At 50.0% G+C, this 18,517-nt stretch overlaps 1 protein-coding gene across 4 annotated transcripts in view; it reads right to left on the bottom strand.

Moving 5' to 3' along the window:
- ENOX2 (ecto-NOX disulfide-thiol exchanger 2) overlaps positions 1-18,517 on the bottom strand; it is a 55,368-nt gene that overhangs the window by 28,541 nt on the left and 8,310 nt on the right. For 3 of the 4 annotated variants that reach the window (XM_038747984.1, XM_038747986.1, XM_038747987.1), the window contains exons 2-4: positions 10,472-10,591; positions 5,666-5,797; positions 1,958-2,113 (exon numbers count right to left, since the gene is read on the bottom strand). In XM_038747984.1, the coding sequence (XP_038603912.1) occupies positions 1,958-2,113; positions 5,666-5,797; positions 10,472-10,591 (408 nt within the window). Of the gene's footprint in view, positions 1-1,957; positions 2,114-5,665; positions 5,798-10,471; positions 10,592-18,078; positions 18,177-18,517 lie in introns of those variants that run through there. The other variant, XM_038747985.1, reaches the window with a different exon arrangement.

Here is an 18,517-nt window from a genome sequence, read left to right as displayed (position 1 = left end):
TCATCCCCATTTTACAGATGAGATCGCTGAGGCCCAGGGAAGTGAAGCGACTGGCCCAAGGTCACACAGCAGACAATAATAATAATAATAATAATGGTATCTGTTAAGCGCTTACTACTTGCCAAGCACCGTTCTAAGCACTGGGGCGGATACACGGTGATCAGGATGTTCCACGTGGGGCTCACAGTCTTAATGCCCATTTTCCAGGTGAGGCGACTGAGGCACAGAGAAGTTAAATGACTTGCCCAAAGTCACACAGCAGAGCCAGGATTAGAACCCACGCCCTCCGACTCCCAAGCCCGGGCTCTTGCCACTGAGCCACCCTGCTTCTTTCCACTTGCTCACCACCCTGGGAGCCCCACGTGGAACAGAGACTGTGTCCGACCCAACTGGCTTGGATCGACTCCAGCACGTAGTACAGTGCTTGGCACCTAGTAAGCGCTTAACAAATACCCCAATTATCATTATCACCGCTTCTTCTCTCAGCTTTCTTGCTTTTCTTCCCTAAAATGGGGTCAAGAGCCACGACCGCCCCTCCCTTTCAACTCCGTTTTGCCCCCCACTATTTTGTTTGTTTTCCACAGGGCTGCTGGAAACCCACAACGTGCTCTGGAAAATCCCAACTAATAATAGACGTTCCCGGAATTAGCCGCTCCGTGTCCCGCTGGTTAAGAACACAGGAGGAAGCGCTCTGGGTACCTTTCGGGGCGATCCGGGGGGGTCCAATCAATCAATCAATCAATCAATCAATCGTATTTATTGAGCGCTTACTGTGTGCACAGCACTGTACTAAGCGCTTGGGAAGTACAAGCCGGCAACATATAGAGCCGGTCCCTACCCAACAGTGGGCTCACAGTCTAAAAGGGGTCCATCATCATCATCAATCGTATTTATTGAGCGCTTACTATGTGCAGAGCACTGGACTAAGTGCTTGGGAAGTACAAATTGGCAACATATAGAGACAGTCCCTACCCAACAGTGGGCTCACAGTCTAAAAGGGGTCCATCATCATCATCAGTCGTATTTATTGAGCGCTTACTATGTGCAGAGCACTGGACTAAGCGCTTGGGAAGTACAAATTGGCAACATATAGAGACAGTCCCTACCCAACAGCGGGCTCACAGTCTAAAAGGGGTCCATCATCATCATCAATCGTATTTATTGAGCGCTTACTATGTGCAGAGCACTGGACTAAGTGCTTGGGAAGTACAAATTGGCAACATATAGAGACAGTCCCTACCCAACAGTGGGCTCACAGTCTAAAAGGGGTCCATCATCATCATCAGTCGTATTTATTGAGCGCTTACTTTGTGCAGAGCACTGTACTAAGCGCTTGGGAAGTACAAATTGGCAACATATGGAGACAGTCCCTACCCAACAGTGGGCTCACAGTCTAAAAGGGGTCCATCATCATCATCAATCGTATTTATTGAGCGCTTACTTTGTGCAGAGCACTGTACTAAGCGCTTGGGAAGTACAAATTGGCAACATATGGAGACAGTCCCTACCCAACAGCGGGCTCACGGTCTAAAAAAGACCGTGAGCCCGTTGTTGGGTAGGGGCTGTCTCTATCGGCTGCCGAACTGTACTTTCCAGGCGCTTAGTCCAGTGCTCAGCACACAGTGAGCGCTCAATAAATACGATTAAATGAATGAATCAAACCTTAACTCGATATCCACCCCGCCCTCAGCTCCGGACTTGATTTCTGAGTTCCTCGTGGGAACTTGTCCGCCAGCTCTGCCCTGCTGTTTTATTGTCCTCTCTCGGGTGAGCGCTCAATAAGTACCACCGATTGACACCGGAGCGTTCCCCATCCCCTCCCTCGGTCTGGAGTGATTGACAGCTGCACCGTCCCGTCCCCTGCCTCCGGAAGGTGCCTGGCGTAGAGTGAGCGCTCAATAAATACCAATCAATCAATCATATCGAGGGAGACCGGGCCGGAGGGGGGGGTCCTTACTGGGATTGGGCGGGAAGAGGGTACAGCTCTTGCAGTGGATGATCTCCTTGGCGACGGGACCGTCGGGCGGGACGGGGGGCGGGATGACCGCCAGGCCGGGCATCATCGGGTTGATGGGGGGCACTCCGCTCATCACTCCCACGGCGGGGTCCAAGTCTGAAAGGCCAGGAGGGACGCGGGCGCTCACCACCTGCCCCCCCCGTCCGTCCCACGGACAAGTCCGACTCCTTCCATAAATAATAATAAGAAATAATAACGATCGTGGTATCTGTTAAGCGCCCACTACGCAGCGTGGCTTGGGAGCCAGGGGTCGTGGGTTCTAATCCCGGCTCCGCCACTCATCAGCTCGGTGACTTTGGGCAAGTCACTTCCCTTCTCTGTGCCTCAGTGGCCTCCTCTGTCAAATGGGGATGGAGACTGGGAGCCTCACGTGGGACGGCCCGATTACCCCGTCTCTACCCCGGCGCTTAGAACAGGGCTTGGCACCTAGTAAGCGCTTAACAAATGCCGTCGTTATTATTACTATGTGCCAAGCCCTTTTCTAAGCACTGGAGTAAATACAAGGTTATCAGGTTGGAGGCAGTCCCTTTCCCATGTGGGGCTCGGCGCTTAAAACAGTGCTTGTTAATGATGATTAATTAATAATGGCATTTGTTAAGCGCTTACTATGTGCAAAGCACTGTTCTAAGCGCTGGGGGGGGGGATACAAGGTGATCAGTTTGTCCCACGTGGGGCTCACAGTCTTCATCCACATTTTACAGATAAGGTAACTGAGGCTCCGAGAATAATAATAATAATAATGGTATTTGTTAAGCGCTTACTACGTGCAAAGCACTGTTCTAAGCGCTGGGGGGGATACAAGGTGATCAGTTTGTCCCACGTGGGGCTCACAGTCTTCATCCCCATTTTACAGATGAGGTAACTGAGGCCCAGAGAAGTGAAGTGACTTGCCCAAAGTCGCACAGCTGACAGTTGGCGGAGCCGGGATTTGAACCCGTGACCTCGGACTCCAAAGCCCGGGCTCTTTCCACTGAGCCACGCTGCTTCTCCGTGCTAAGCAAGGCGCTCAGTCCAGTGCTCTGCACAGGAGGTCAGCGCTCCGAAATAAATGACGAGGAGGAGGACGATGACGATGACGATGACGCAGGCCCCCGGGGGGTCTCTGACGCCAAGGAGGTGGGGGGGGCCCCCCGCCCCCATCTCAGCTTGGCTCCGGGAAGCGGCGCTTCGGGATGCCATCTGCTCCGATTTCAGCCTCAGCCATTCCCAGCTGGGTCTCCCCGGAGCCCAGGACACCTGCCTGGAAAGACGGGCCGGCTATTTTAGGGCCGTCCCCGCTGCCCCCGCCCCGCGCAGGGAAATCTGCTGCAAACTGCTTCGTCCGTTCGTTTGTTCATTCGATCCCATTTACTGAGAGCTTGCTGTGTGCCAAGCACTGTACTAAGCGCTTGGGAGAGGACACTATAATAACGACGGTATTTGTTAAGCGCTTGCTACATGCCAAGCACTGTTCTAGGCGCTGGATAATGATGGTATTTGTTCAGCGCTTACTATGTGCCAAGCACTGTTCTACTCACTGGATAATGATGGTGTTCATTCAGCACTTACTATGTGCCAAGCACTGTTCTAAGCGCTGGATAATGATGGTATTTGTTCAGTGCTATGTGTCAAGCACTGTTCTAAGAGCTGGATAATGATAGTATTCATAGTAAGCGCTTAATAAATGCCATCATTATTATTATTATTATTCACCGCTTACTATGTGCCAAGCACTGTTCTAATCACTGGATAATGATCGTATTCATTCACCGCTTACTACGTGCCAAGCACTGTTCTAAGCACTGGATAATGATGGTATTTGTTCAGTGCTTACTATGTGTGAAGCACTGTTCTAAGCACTGGATAATGATAGTATTCATAGTAAGCGCTTAATAAATGCCATTATTATTATTATTATTATTCACCGCTTACTATGTGCCAAGCACTGTTCTAACCACTCGATAAGGATGGTGTTCGTTCAGTGCTTACTATGTGCCAAGCACTGTTCTAAGCGCTGGATAATGATGGTATTTGTTCAGCGCTTACTATGTGCCAAGCACTGTTCTAACCGCTGGATAATGATAGCATTCATTCACCGCTTACTATGTGCCAAGCACTGTTCTAAGCGCTGGATAATGATGGTGTTCGTTCAGCGCTATGTGCCAAGCACTGTTCTAAGCGCTGGATAATGATGGTATTTGTTCAGCGCTTACTATGTGCCAAGCACTGTTCTAAGCACTGGATAATGATGGTATTTGTTCAGCGCTTACTATGTGTCAAGCACTGTTCTAAGCGCAGGATAAAGATAGTGTTCATAGTAAGCGCTTAATAAATACCATCATTATTATTATTATCATTCACTGCTTACTATGTGCCAAGCACTGTTCTAAGCGCCGGATAATGATGGTATTTGTTCAGCGCTTACTATGTGCCAAGCACTGTTCTAATCACTGGATAATGATGGTGTTCATTCAGCACTTACTATGTGCCAAGCACTGTTCTAAGTGCTGGATAATGATGGTATTTGTTCAGCGCTTACTATGTGCCAAGCACTGTTCTAAGCGCTGGATAATGATGGTATTTGTTCACCGCTTACTATGTGCCAAGCACTCTTCTAAGCACTGGGGGTCTCATCAGCTCATCAGGTTGTCCCCTGTGGGGCTCACAGTCTTCACCCCCATTTTCCAGATGGGGAAACTGAGGCCCAGAGAAGTGAAGTGACTGGCCCACGGTCACCCAGCAGCCAAGTGGAGGAGGCGGGATCAGAACCCACGACCTTCAGACCCCCAGGCCCGGGCTCTACGGGAGAGTGGCCCGTCTCGGGTATTAATCGTGGAAGAAGCGTGGCTCAGTGGAAAGAGCCCAGGCTTTGGAGTCCGAGGTCATGGGTTCAAATCCCAGCTCCGCCAACTCTCAGCTGGGTGACTCTGGGAAGTCACTTCTCTGGGCCTCAGTTCCCTCATCTGTAAAATGGGGATTAAGACTGTGAGCCCCCCGTGGGACAACCTGATCACCTTGTAACCTCCCCAGTGCTTCGAATAGTGTTTTGTTCTCTGTCTCCCCCCCTTTTAGACTGTGAGCCCACTGTTGGGTAGGGACTGTCTCTACAGGTTGCCAATTTGTACTTCCCAAGCGCTTAGTACAGTGCTCTGCACACAGTAAGCACTCAATAAATACAATTGATGATGATCATGGGATCATGGGAAGATGATGGGGGGATGATGATGATGATGATGATGCTTTGCACACAGTAAGCACCTAATAAATGCCATTATTTTTATTCATTCATTCATTCATCGTATTTATTGAGCGCTTTCTGTGTGCAGAGCACTGGACTAAACGCTTGGGAAGTCCAATTTTGGCAACATATAGAGACGGTCCCTACCCAACTCACAGCCTAGAAGATTATTGAGTACTTCCTGTCAGTGCTCCCACTGACTGTGGGCAGGGCACGTGCCTACCAACTCTGGTGGATTGTCCTCTCCCAAGTGCTTAATTAATGAATGATGGCATTTGCTAAGCGCTTACTACGTGCAGAGCACTGTTCTAAGCGCCGGAGCCCTGCACAGGGTCAGTGCTCAATAAATACGAGCACTTTCCGTCTCCCGCCGGAAAGGTCCGCCCGGAGGGGGGCCGGGCCGGTCTGGGATGGGGGGAAGCAAGAGGTACCGGGCAGAAGCGGGTGTCCCGGGGTCCCCAGGGGTGCCAGCCCCAGGTTGGTCATGGCTGTGGTCCAGGCCGCGGGGTCCGTCGCGGGCAGCCCCATCGGGGTGGATTCGGGGGTCAGGTTCCTCCCGCCGTCTGCCGGAGAGAAAAGGGGATGCCCGTCAGTGGCCCTGACCCGTGACTAATAATAAATAATAAGGATGGCATTTATTATCATCATCATCATCAATCGTATTTATTCAGCACTTACTATGTGCAGAGCACTGGACTAAGCGCTTGGGAAGTCCAAGTTGGCAACATCTAGAGACAGTCCCTACCCAACAGTGGGCTCACAGTCTCAAAGGGGGAGACAGAGAACAAAACCAAACATACTCACAAAATAAAATAAATAGAATAGATATGTACAAATAAATTAAATAAATAAATAAATAGAGTAAAAAAAAAAGTAGGGACTGACGGGCATAAATGTATCAATCAATCAATCAATCAATCATATATATTGAGCACTTACTGTGTGCAGAGCACTGTACTAAGCGCTTGGGAAGGACAAGTTGGCAACATAGAGAGACAGTCCCTACCCAACAGTGGGCTCACAGTCTAAAAGGGGGAGACAGAGAACAAAACCAAACATACTAACAAAATCAAATAAATAGAATAGATATGGACAAGTAAAATAAATAGAGTAATAAATATGTACAAACATATATCCACATATACAGGTGCTGTGGGAAAGGGAAGGAGGTAAGATGGGGGGGATGGAGAGGGGGGCGAGGGGGAGAGGAAGGAGGGGGCTCAGTCTGGGAAGGCCTCCTGGAGGAGGGGAGCTCTCAGCAGGGCCTTGAAGGGAGGAAGAGAGCTAGCTTGGCGGAGGGGCAGAGGGAGAAATAGTAATAATGATGGCATTTATTAGGCGCTTACTATGTGCAAAGCACTGTTCTAGGCCCTGGGGGGGGGGGAGAAACAAGGTCATCAGGTGGTCCCACGGGGGGCTCACGGTCTTCATCCCCATTTTCCAGATGAGGGAACTGAGGCTCAGGGAAGTGAAGTGACTTGCCCAAAGTCACCCAGCTGAATCCCAAGCCCGGGCTCTTGCCACGGAGCCACGCTGCTTCTCTAAGATTCATATGACTACTCAATAATTGAGTGAATGAATGAATAAATACTGTTACTGCTGCTGCTACTGCTATTACTATGTTATTACTCTATTTTATTTGTACCTATTTATTCTATTTATTTTATTTCATTAATCTGTCTTGTTTTGTTCTCTGTCTCCCCCTTCTAGACTGTGAGACCGCTGTTGGGTAGGGACCGTCTCGATATGTTGCCAACTTGGACTTCCCAAGCGCTTAGTACAGTACTCTGCACACAGTAAGCGCTCAATAAATACGATTAATGATGATGATGATGACCGTCTCTATATGCTGCCAACTTGTACTTCCCAAGCGCTTAGTACAGTGCTCTGCACACAGTAAGTGCTCAATAAATACCATTGAGTGAATGAATAAATACTGTTACGGCTGCTGCTACTACTATTACTATGTTATTACTCTATTTATTTTATTTGTACCTATTTATTCTATTTATTTTATTTCATTAATCTGTTTGGTTTTGTTGTCTGTCTCCCCCTTCTAGACTGTGAGCCCACCGTTGGGTAGGGACTGTCTCTATGTGTTGCCAACTTGTACTTCCCAAGCGCTTAGTACAGTGCTCTGCGCACAGTAAGCGCTCAATAAATACGATTGATGATGATGATGATGATGACCGTCTCTATATGTTGCCAACTTGTACTTCCCAAGCGCTTAGTACAGTGCTCTGCACACAGTAAGCGCTCAATGAATACCACTGAGTGAATGAATGAATAAATACTGTTACTGCTGCTGCTACTGCTGTTACTATGTTATTACTCTATTTTATTTGTACCTATTTATTCTATTTATTTTATTTCATTAATCTGTTTGGTTTTGTTCTCTGTCTGTCTCCCTTCTAGACTGTGAGCCCGCTGTTGGGTAGGGACCGTCTCGATATGTTGCCGACTTGTACTTCCCAAGAGCTTAGTACAGTGCTCTGCACACAGTAAGCGCTCAATAAACACCATTGAATGAATGAATGAATACTGTTACTGCTGCTGCTGCTGCTACTACTATTACTATGTTATGACTTTATTTATTTATTTTATTTGTACATATTTATTCTATTTATTGTATTTGGTTAATGTGTTTTGTTTTGTTGTCTGTCTCCCCCTTACAGACTGTGAGCCCACTGGTGGGTACGGACCGTCTCTAGATGTTGCCAACTTGGACTTCCTAAGCGCTTAGTACAGTGCACTGCACACAGTAAGCGCTCAATAAATATGATTGAATGAATGAATATACATGTATATATGTTTGTACGTATTACTCTATTTTACTTGTACATATTTATTCTATTTATTTTATTTCGTTAATATGTTTTGTTTTATTCTCTGTCTTCCCCTTCTAGACTGTGAGCCCACTGTTGGGTAGGGTCTGTCTCTATATGTTGCCAACTTGGACTTCCCAAGTGCTTAGTACAGTGCGCTGCACACAGTAAGCGCTCAATAAATACGATTGAATGAAGGAATCATAATCATCCTAATTGAGGGATTTGTTAAGCGCTTACTATGTGCCAGGCAGTGGACTGAGCGCCGGGGTGGGTCCGAACTAACCGGGATGGCCCCGATCCCTGTCCCACGTGGGGCTCACGGTCTTAACCCCCGTTTTCCCTCTAGACTGTAAGCTTCCCTCTAATAACAATAATAATAATAATAATAATAATAATAATGGCATTTATTAAGTGCTTACTATATGCAAAGCACTGTTCTAAGCACTGGGGAGGTAACAAGGTGATCAGGTTGTCCCACGGGGGGCTCACAGTCTTTATTCCCATTTTCCAGATGGGGGAACTGAGGCACAGAGAAGTTAAGTGACTTGCCCAAAGTCACACACCTGACAATTGGCGGGGCCGGGATCTGAACCCACGACCTCTGATTCCAAAGCCCGGGCTCTTTCCACTGAGCCACGCTGTTTTCAGGTACCCACTGGGCGCTTACTATGTGCCAGGCACTGTACTGAGCAGTGGGTTAGTCAGAAGATCATCAGGTCGGACACAGTCCCTGTCTCACCGTCTCCATCCCCAGTTTCCAGAGGAGGCAACTGAGGACCGGGGAAGCAAAGTGACTCTCCTGACCAGAGGCGTGGCCAGGATTAGAACCCAGGTCCTTCTGCCATGGTCCTGGGTTCTAATCCCGGCTCCGCCACTTGTCTGCTGCGTGACCTGGGGCGAGTCCCTTGACTTCTCTGTGCCTCGGTTCCCTCATCTGTCAAACGGGGACTAAAATGTGAGTCCCACGTGGGACAGCCTGATCACCTTGTATCCACTCCAGTGCTTAGAACATAGTAAGTGCTTAACAAATACCAAAATTATTATTATTCTGACTCCCGGGACCGGGCCCTTCCCACTGAGCCGCGCTGCTTCCCAGAACGGGGAAGGAGATCCCTACTGTGGATCCCGGTGGGGGTCTGAGGCCGAGGGGGCTGTAAATCGGCGGAGGAGCTGGACGGCCAAACGGGATTTAACGCATGAACCCCAATGTGACGCCAAAACCCGGACGATGGGTTTTCTTCGGGGCGGGGGGGACGGCCGCAGCTGCCCCGTGTCCATCAAGCTGAGCCCGTGGGGGTTCATTTCTCCCCTCCCCGGCCCCTGCCTCTATTTCTGGGCTCCGGGATTTACTGGCCGTTCACGCTCCCTTTTTTTGATGGTGTCTGTTTAGGCGCTTACTGTGTGCCAGCCTCTGTACTAAGCGCTGGGGGAGAGGGAAGCTAATCGGGTTAGACACGGTCCCTGTCCCGCCCGGGGCTCGCGGTCTTCATCCCTTCGGATGAGGGGACCGAGGCCCAGGGAAGTGAAGTGACTTACCCATGGTCCCAAGGGAGATGCGTGGCAGAACCGGGATTAGAACCCAGGACCTTCCCACTCCCGGGGCCGGGCTCTAGCCACTAAGCCGTGCCGCTTCTCTGCTTGCGGCATGGGTTAGTAGACCCAATCCCTGCCCTTTGGGAGCTTCCAGTCTATGGGTGCCGGGCACTGTACTGAACAGCGCTTAGAACAGTGCTTTGCACATAATAAGCACATATTAATAATAATAATAATGGCATTTGTTAAGCGCTTACTATGTGCAAAGCACTGTTCTAAGAGCTGGGGGGGATACAAGGTCATCAGGTTGGCTCACGTGGGGCTCACAGTCAATCCCCATTTTACGGATGAGGTAACTGAGGCTCAGAGAAGTTAAGCGGCTTGCCCCAGGTCACACAGCAGACATGTGGCGGAGCCGGGATTCGAACCCATGACCTCTGACTCCAAAGCCCAGGCTCTTTCCACTGAGCCACGCTGCTTCTCTGCTTATATTTTATTATTATTATTATTGCTATTATTATTATTATTATTATTATTATTATTATTATTATTATTGGGAGAGGCCAATCAAGTTATAAAACGCTGCCTTGGCCCTCAAGGAGATTCTGGTCTAGGCGTGCGGGGCACTGTACTGAGCAGATGGGAGAGGATGACCCAACAGTGTTACTCGATCCAACCCTCTGCGGGCTTCCCATCTATGTCTGTAGGGCACTGTACTGAACGCTCGGGGGAGGGCAACGGAGCTAACAGACCCGACCCCTGCCCTCCAACAGCTTCCAGATTAGGTGTGCGGGGCACTGTACTGAGCGCGTGGGGGAGGACAATCGAGTCAGCGGAGCCGACCCCTGGGCTCCGGGAGCGTAGTGGCCGCCTCACCTGTGGCCGTGCTCATCCTCCTCCTCCTCTTCTTGCCGGGCTCGCCGTCCCCGGGACCCTCGGGCAGGGCTGGGACCCCGGCTGGGCTCGGGGCGGGGTCGAAGGGCAGAGGGGTCAGGCCTAAAGGAGAGGAAATCATCGTCAGGGTTGTCAGCGGTCTTGCTCCGCACACCGTAAGCGCTCAGTAAGTGCCTAAGTGGGAAGCAGCGTGGCTCAGTGGAAAGAGCCCGGGCTTTGGAGTCCGAGTTCACGGGTTCAAATCCCGGCTCCGCCAATCGTCAGCTGGGTGACTTTGGGCAAGTCACTTCGCTTCTCTGGGCCTCGGTTACCTCATCTTGAAAATGGGGATGAAGACCGTGAGCCCCCCCGCCGTGGGACAACCTGATTACCTTGTAACCTCCCCAGCGCTTAGAACAGTGCTTGGCACATAGTAAGCGCTTAACAAATGCCATCATTATTGTTACTATTAAATTGGGTTAAATTGGATTAAGACCGTGAGCCCACCGTGGGACAACCTGATCACCTTGTAACCTCCCCGACGCTTAGAACAGTGCTTTGCACATAGTAAGCGCTTAATAAATGTTATTATTATTATATAGCTTTAATTCTATTGGTTCTGACGACTCTGACACCTGTCTACACGTTTTGTTTTGTTGTCTCACGTTTCTAGACTGTGAGCCCGCTGTTGGGTAGGGACCGTCTCTAGATGTTGCCAGCTTGTACTTCCCAAGCGCTTAGTCCAGTGCTCTGCACACAGTAAGCGCGCAATAAATACGACTGAATGAATGAATGAATGTACGAATGAATGAAATCGGGCGGTAATTCACACCCAGAGGTGACCCCCGAATGCACCCAACGTAAGCATCTTTTTCCAGCCCTGGAGATCGCGCTCTTGACTGCCCGGCCAAGAAATAAATCCCCTGGCGTGGAAGTGTGTTGTGCGGATGATCGCTCGGTCGGTGGTATTTGAGCGCTCACTGAGGGTAGAGCACTGTACTGAGCGCTTGGGAGAGTGATAATCAACAGAGCTGGAGACACTTTCCCTGCCCACAGCGAATTTACAGACGAGAGGACGAAGATGAAGACTGTGAGAAGCAGCGTGTCTGAGTGGAAAGAGCCCGGGTTTGGCAGTCAGAGGTCGCGGGTTCTAATCCCGGCTTTGCCACTTGTCAGCTGGGTGACTTTGGGCGAGTCACTTCACTTCACCGGGCCTCAGTGACCTCATCTGTAAAATGGGGAGGAAGACCGTGAGCCCCACGTGGGACAACCTGATGACCTTCTATCTACCTAGCGCTCAGTGCTGGGCACAAAGTAAGCGCCTAACAAATACCATCATTATTATTCATTCATTCAATAGTATTTATTGGGCGCTTACTGTGTGCAAATCACTGTACCAAGCACTCGGGAGAGTACAATAATAACAACAGACACATTCCCGCCCACAACGAGCTCCCAGTCTAGAGGGGAGGATGGACAGTAATATAAATGAATAAATAAATGGATAAATAAATAAGTAAATTACAGATCTAAACATATTCATTCAATCGCATTCATTGAGCGCTTACCGGGTGCAGAGCACTGTAGTAAGCGCTTGGAAAGTACAATTCGGCGACAGAAATGGTCCCTACCCAACAACGGGCTCACAGTCTAGAAGATGTGCTGTGGGGATGAGAGGGAGGATGAAGGAGTGAGTCAGAGCGGCGCAGAAGGGAGAGGGAGAAGAGGAGAGGAGGGCGCAGTCAGGGAAGGCTTCCTGGAGGAGACGGGCCTTCCAGAACGTTTGGAAGTGGGGGGGAGCAATCTGCAGTCCAATCAGCTCAACCCGATTTGCTTGCATCTCCCCCAGTGCTTCGAACAGTGCCTGGCACATAGCGCTTAAAAAATGATAACGTTGGTATTTGTTAAGCGCTCACTATGTGCCAAGCACTGCTCTAAGCGCTGGGGCAGACGCAAGGTCATCAGGTTGTCCCACCTGGGGCTCACGGCCTTCATCCCCATTTTACAGAGGAGGGAACTGAGGGCCAGAGAAGTGAAGCAACTTGCCCCGGGTCACACAGCAGACAAGTGGCGGGGTCAGGATTAGAACCCAAGGCCTCTGGTTCCCAAGCCCGGGCTCTTTCCACGTTGCTTCTCATCCCACAACCGCTCTTATTACTCATTCATTCAGCCACTCAAGCGTATTTACTGAGCGCTTACCGAGTGCAGAGCACTGTACTAAAGCAGCGTGACTCAGTGGAAAGAGCATGGGTTTGGGAGTCACAGGTCGTGGGTTCGAATCCCGGCGCCGCCACTTGTCGGCTGTGTGACCTTGGGCAAGCCACTTAGCTTCTCTGTGCCTCAGTTACCTCATCCTTAAAATGGGGATGGAGACTGTGAGCCCCCTGTGGGACAACCCGATCACCTTGTATCCCCCAAGGGCTTAGAACAGTGCTTTGCACATAGTAAGCGCCTAACAAATGCCATCATGATTATTATTACTAAGCGCTAGGGACAGTACGACAAACCGATCCGCGGACGCGTTCCTGCCCGCGGCGAGCTTGCGGTCGCGAGCGAATATTAATAATATTATAATTATTATTATAATTATTATAATAATATTATAATAGACTCGAGAGAGTCTATTATTGAAAGGTCGGCTCTACGGCAGTTGCTCAGCGAGCTCAGAAACCGCAATTCGAGCCGAGATAAGCGAGTCCCCGGCGGGAGTTCGATGCCACGGGAGTCCAGCCCGGAGACCCCCCTCCATTCTGGGGAGGGGGCGGTCTCTATTTCCATCCCGGGCCCCTGAAATCCCATCCCCATCCATCTGGGAAGGGACGAGGCAGGTGGCCGCCGAGGGGCTCGGTGGGAACGGTCAGGGGGCCTGGGTTCGAATCCCGGCTCCGCAGCTTGTCGGCTGGGTGGCCTCAGGCTTTACTTCTCTGGGCCTCAGTTCCCCCATCTGGAGAATGGGGATGAAGACTGTGAGCCCCACGGGGGACAACCTGATCACCTTGGATCTACCCCAGCGCTTGTGTATATTTGTACATATTTATTACTCTATTTTAGAAGCAGCGTGGCTCGGTGGAAAGAGCCCGGGCTTGGGAGCCAGAGGTCATGGGTTCTAATCTCAGCTCTGCCACGTGTCCCCTGTGGGACCTTGGGCAAGTCACTTAACTTCTCTGAGCCTCAGTTCCCTCATCTGTAAATGGGGATGAAGACTGTGAGCCCCACGGGGGACAACCTGATGACCCGGTACCTACCCCAGTGCTTAGAACAGCGCTTGTGTATATTTGAACACATTTATTACTCTATTTTATTCATGATGTGTATATAGCTATAATTCTATTTATCTATTCTGACGGTACTGACGCCTGTCTACTTGTTTTGTTTTGTTGTCTTTCTCCCCCCTTCTAGACCTTGAGCCCATTGCTGGGTAGGGACCGTCTCTACCTGTCGCCGACTTGTACTTCCCAAGCGCTTGGTACGGTGCTCTGCACCCAGTAAGCACTCAATAAATGCAATTGAATGAATGAATGCTTGGCACACAGTAAGCACTTAAATACCATAATTATTATTATTTCCAAAGTTAACACCAAACGGACACGTTCCTGCTCGCGACAAGCTCGCAGTCTAGAGGGGGAGATAGACATTAATCTAAATAAATAGATGAATAAATACATTACAGATACATGCAGAACTATACATATGTGCTGAAGGGATGGGAAACTGCACTATTCCCAGGACTTCCACGTTCCCAGAAGCCTCCGGCCGGAAACGGATAAGGAGGAGGAGGAGGAGGAGGATGAGTCTGGGGGGAACGGCCCTGGGTCAGAGGCCACGGGAAACAGAAGAGGATTCACTCAGGGGGAGTATGAGAACTGTTCATTCATTCATTCCTTCATTCGATCCTACTTATTGAGCGCTTACTGCCTGCAGAGCCCTGGACTAAGCGCTCAGGCGAGACTAAGAGAACAATAAATAGTCACGCTCCCTGCCCTCGACGAGCTGACAGTCTAGAGAACGAGCTTACACCCCCAGCCTTTCGATCGTTATTTATTGAGTGCTTACTGCGCGCAGAGCCCTGGACTATTTGTTTTATTTTGTTAGTATGTTTGGTTTTGTTCTCTGTCTCCCCCTTTTAGACTGTGAGCCCACTGTTGGGTAGGGACCGTCTCTATATGTTGCCAACTTGGACTTCCCAAGCGCTTAGTACAGTGCTCTGCACACAGTAAGCGCTCAATAAATACGATTGATGATTGATGACGATGATGACTAAGCGCTCAGGAGAGCATAAGAGAACAACAGACAGATATGTTCCCTGCCCACGACGAGCTGACAGTCCCAGCCTTTCGATCGTTATTTATTGAGCGCCTACTGTGTGCAGAGCACTGGACTAAGCGTTCGGGAGAAGACGGGAGAAAAATCAACGGACACGTTCCCCGCCCATGACATTCTGACCGTCTGGAGGATGAGCTTACAGTCCCAGCCATAGTAAGCGCTTAACAAATATCATTATTATTACCATTAGCACTATTTTATTACCATCCCCCCTCCCAGCCCCACTATGTCCAGATTTGTCATTTATTTCTTTCTATTCTATTAGAGAAGCAGCGTGGCTCAGTGGAAAGAGCCCGGGCTTTGGAGTCAGAGGTCATGGGTTCAAATCCCAGCTCCGCCACATGTCTGCTGTGTGACCTTGGGCAAGTCACTTAACTTCTCCGAGCCTCAGTTACCTCATCTGTAAAATGGGGATGAAGACTGTGAGCCCCACGCAGGACAACGTGATCACCTTGTATCCCCCCAGAGCTTAGAACAGTGCTTTGCACATAGTAAGCGCTTAACAAATGCCATCATTATTATTATTCATGTTTGTCTTCCCCCATCTAGGCTGTCAGCTCGTTGACAGCAGGGAATGTGTGTTTATTGCTCTATTGTCCTCTCCCAAGCGCTTAGTACAGTGCTCTGCACACAGGAAGCACTCAATAAATGTGACTGACCGTGTAGCCCCTTTAATGGGGACCCAAGTACCCCCCCGCCCCCCGGCTTTGCTGACCCTTCATCAGAGGGGCCTGAGAACTGTTCCGCACAATCCCAAGGGGAGGGAAGTGCGAGCGGGTCATCCGGGGAAACTTCTCGACTTCCCAAAGCGGGAAGATTATTCTGGACCCACCAGTCCCTGCCAAACTGCCTTCCTCAGAACCATTCATTCATTCAGTCGTATTTATTGAGCGCTTACCGTGTGCAGAGCACCGGACTAAGCGCTTGGAAAGCACAATTCAGCACCAAAGGGAGACAATCCCTGCCCACAACAGGCTCACGGTCTAGAAGGGGGGAGACGGACATCCAAACAAGTGAATGGGCATCGAAAGAAACCTCTCCGCTTCCTTCCGAACCTTTTTCCGGGAGCCTGCAGGACGTCTAATGCGTTTAAGCGCTTAGTACCGTGCTCTGCACACAGTAAGCGCTCAATAAATACAGTTGAATGAATAATGATGTCTTCAGGGCCTCGGGGAAACTCTGGCTGGTCTTTCTCTCGGTTGATTATTTTTGTAGCTTTTTCAGCTTAACGCTCGCCCCCCCCCCCACCCAAAGAAACCCAACAACGACACAACAATTTCCACCATTTTAGATTGGTGCCACCTAAGAAGCTGAAATAATAATAATAATAATAATAATAATGGCATTTGTTAAGCGCTTACTATGTGCAAAGCACTGTTCTAAGCACTGGGGGGGATACAAGGTGATCAGGTTGTCCCACGTGGGGCTCACAGTCTTAATCCCCATTTTAAAGATGGGGGGAACTGAGGCCCAGAGAAATGAAGTGACTTGCCCAAGGTCCCACAGCAGACAAGTGGCGGAGCCGGGATTAGAACCCATGACCTCTGACTCCCAAGCCCAGGCTCTTTCCACTGAGCCACACTGCTCATTAATAGTAGTATAGTATTATACTACTATATATAGTATATAATAGTAGTATAGTATATAATATAGTATATAATAGTATATAATAGTAGTATTAATACTTAATACTACTTAGTACATAATACTAAATGCTTAAAGCTTTAAATGTGTTTTGGAGTTTCTCCTACTTCGGGGTCTTGTTCACTTTCCAAAATGTGTTTCCCATCTGTAGCGACGAATTAGGAAATCCATTGGATCGTAAAAATAGGGATGGGGTCGGGGGAGGAAAAGGGCTTTAAAATACAACCTGATGAGCTTGGATCTACCCCTGTGCTGAGTACAGTGCCAGGCACATAGTAAGCGCTTTACAAATATCATCGTAACAAATAAGCCAACAACTAGAGAAATAAATCTGCTTCTTTAAGTGATGCACTGATCCACAGAATTGATTGAGTGCTCACTGCGAGCGGAGCACTGTACTGAGCGCTTGGGAGGGTCCGATACAATAGTTATTAATTCATTCAATCATATTTATTGAGGGCTTACTGTGTGCAGAGCACTGTACTAAGCACTTGGGAGAGTACACCAGGACAATAAACAGACACATTCCCTGCCCACAACAAGCTGACAGTCTAGCGAAGCAGAGTGGCTCAGTGGAAAGAGCACCGGCTTTGGAGTCAGAGGTCATGGGTTCAAATCCCGGCTCCGCCAATTGTCAGCTGTGTGACTTTGGGCAAGTCGCTTCACTTCTCCGGGCCCCAGTTCCCTCATCTGTCAAATGGGGATGAAGGCTTTGAGCCCTCCGTGGGACAACCTGATCACCTTGTAACCTCCCCAGTGCTTAGAACAGTGCTTGGCACATAGTAAGTGGTTAATAAATGCCACCATCGTTCTCTGGGCCTCAGTGACCTCATCTGGAAAATGGGGATTAAGACTGTGAGCCCCCCGTGGGACAACCTGATTACCTTGTACCCATCCCAGTGCTTGTAACATTGCTTGGCACCTAGTAAGTACGTAACAAATACCATCATTATTATTATTATTAAGGCGATCTTACAGTCCCAGCTTTTTAACCGTATTTACTGAGCACTGGCTGTGCGCAGAGCACTGGACTAAGCGCTTGGGAGAGGACAAGAGAACAACAAACAGACACGTTCCCTGCCCAAAATGAACTAACGGCTCCTGAGAATGCGGCTGTCAGATTTGCCAAAATTCCCCAGGGAACCGGACGGAAAAAGGCGGATTTGAGGAGGCGAGATGACCGATTTAAAAATGACGACGGGGGGGTCCGAACCCCATTTCTGCCAGGGCCCGGCTCTGAGGAAACCCCAACCTAAGGAGGGATCCCTAGTTTTATGCCGTTCCCCTGTCGCACCATTGCCCTTCTGAAGGTGGGCGGCGTGGCTTAATGACAAGAGCCCGGGCTTGGGAGTCAGAGGGTCGTGGGTTCTAATTTCCGGCTCCGCCACTTGTCTGCCGTGTGACCTTGGGCAAGTCTCATCACTCCTCCGGGCCACCCGTCTGGAAAACGGGGGTGAAAAGTGTGAGCCCCACGTGGGACAACCTGATTATCACGTATCCTCCCGGGTGACTAGAACAGGGCTTGGCACATAGTAGGTGCTTAACAAATACCATCATTATTATTATTATTACCTGGACAAAGATGAGTGCATTTTACAAAGGGAAAAGCTTCCCCCCCAGAAAGACAGAGCTCCAGATTGTACCTGCGTAGTGGACCAGAAACATTAGAAAGTTCCTCCGGGCGAACCCTGATGGTCGAGTCTCCGCCAGAAAAGGTAGCCAGCGGGCGAGGGGTGGCCGGCCCTGCGGACAGGGGGGGATGGGGTCCGTGGGCCGGAGAAGGGCGGTGGGGCTTCTGCGGCCCTGGTCTTTCACTAACAGGGGTGCGGGGGGCGATGGGGCCGGCCGGCTGGACAGGAGGGCTGGACAGAGACCGGGGCCGGAGGCTCCCTCATGTGTCGCCGTCCGTCTCCGCTGACACTAAGCTGCGGGGGGGAGCGGGAGGGTCCGGGGGGAGGGGGCCGGGGAGCAGGTGGGGAAGCCATTAGCAGCACTGTTCAGCGGAAAATTTGGGGACCGGGGGGTGGAGAGGGGGGTGGTTTGGCCGCCTCAAAGGACGACAAGGTTGCTTGGAATTTACAA

The sequence above is a fragment of the Tachyglossus aculeatus genome, chromosome 6, assembly GCF_015852505.1.
Source record: "Tachyglossus aculeatus isolate mTacAcu1 chromosome 6, mTacAcu1.pri, whole genome shotgun sequence".
In the NCBI taxonomy this organism is placed as follows: Eukaryota; Metazoa; Chordata; class Mammalia; order Monotremata; family Tachyglossidae; genus Tachyglossus; species Tachyglossus aculeatus.
Note: the sequence above shows the minus strand (reverse complement) of the source record. Positions and strands in the feature narration are given on the sequence as shown.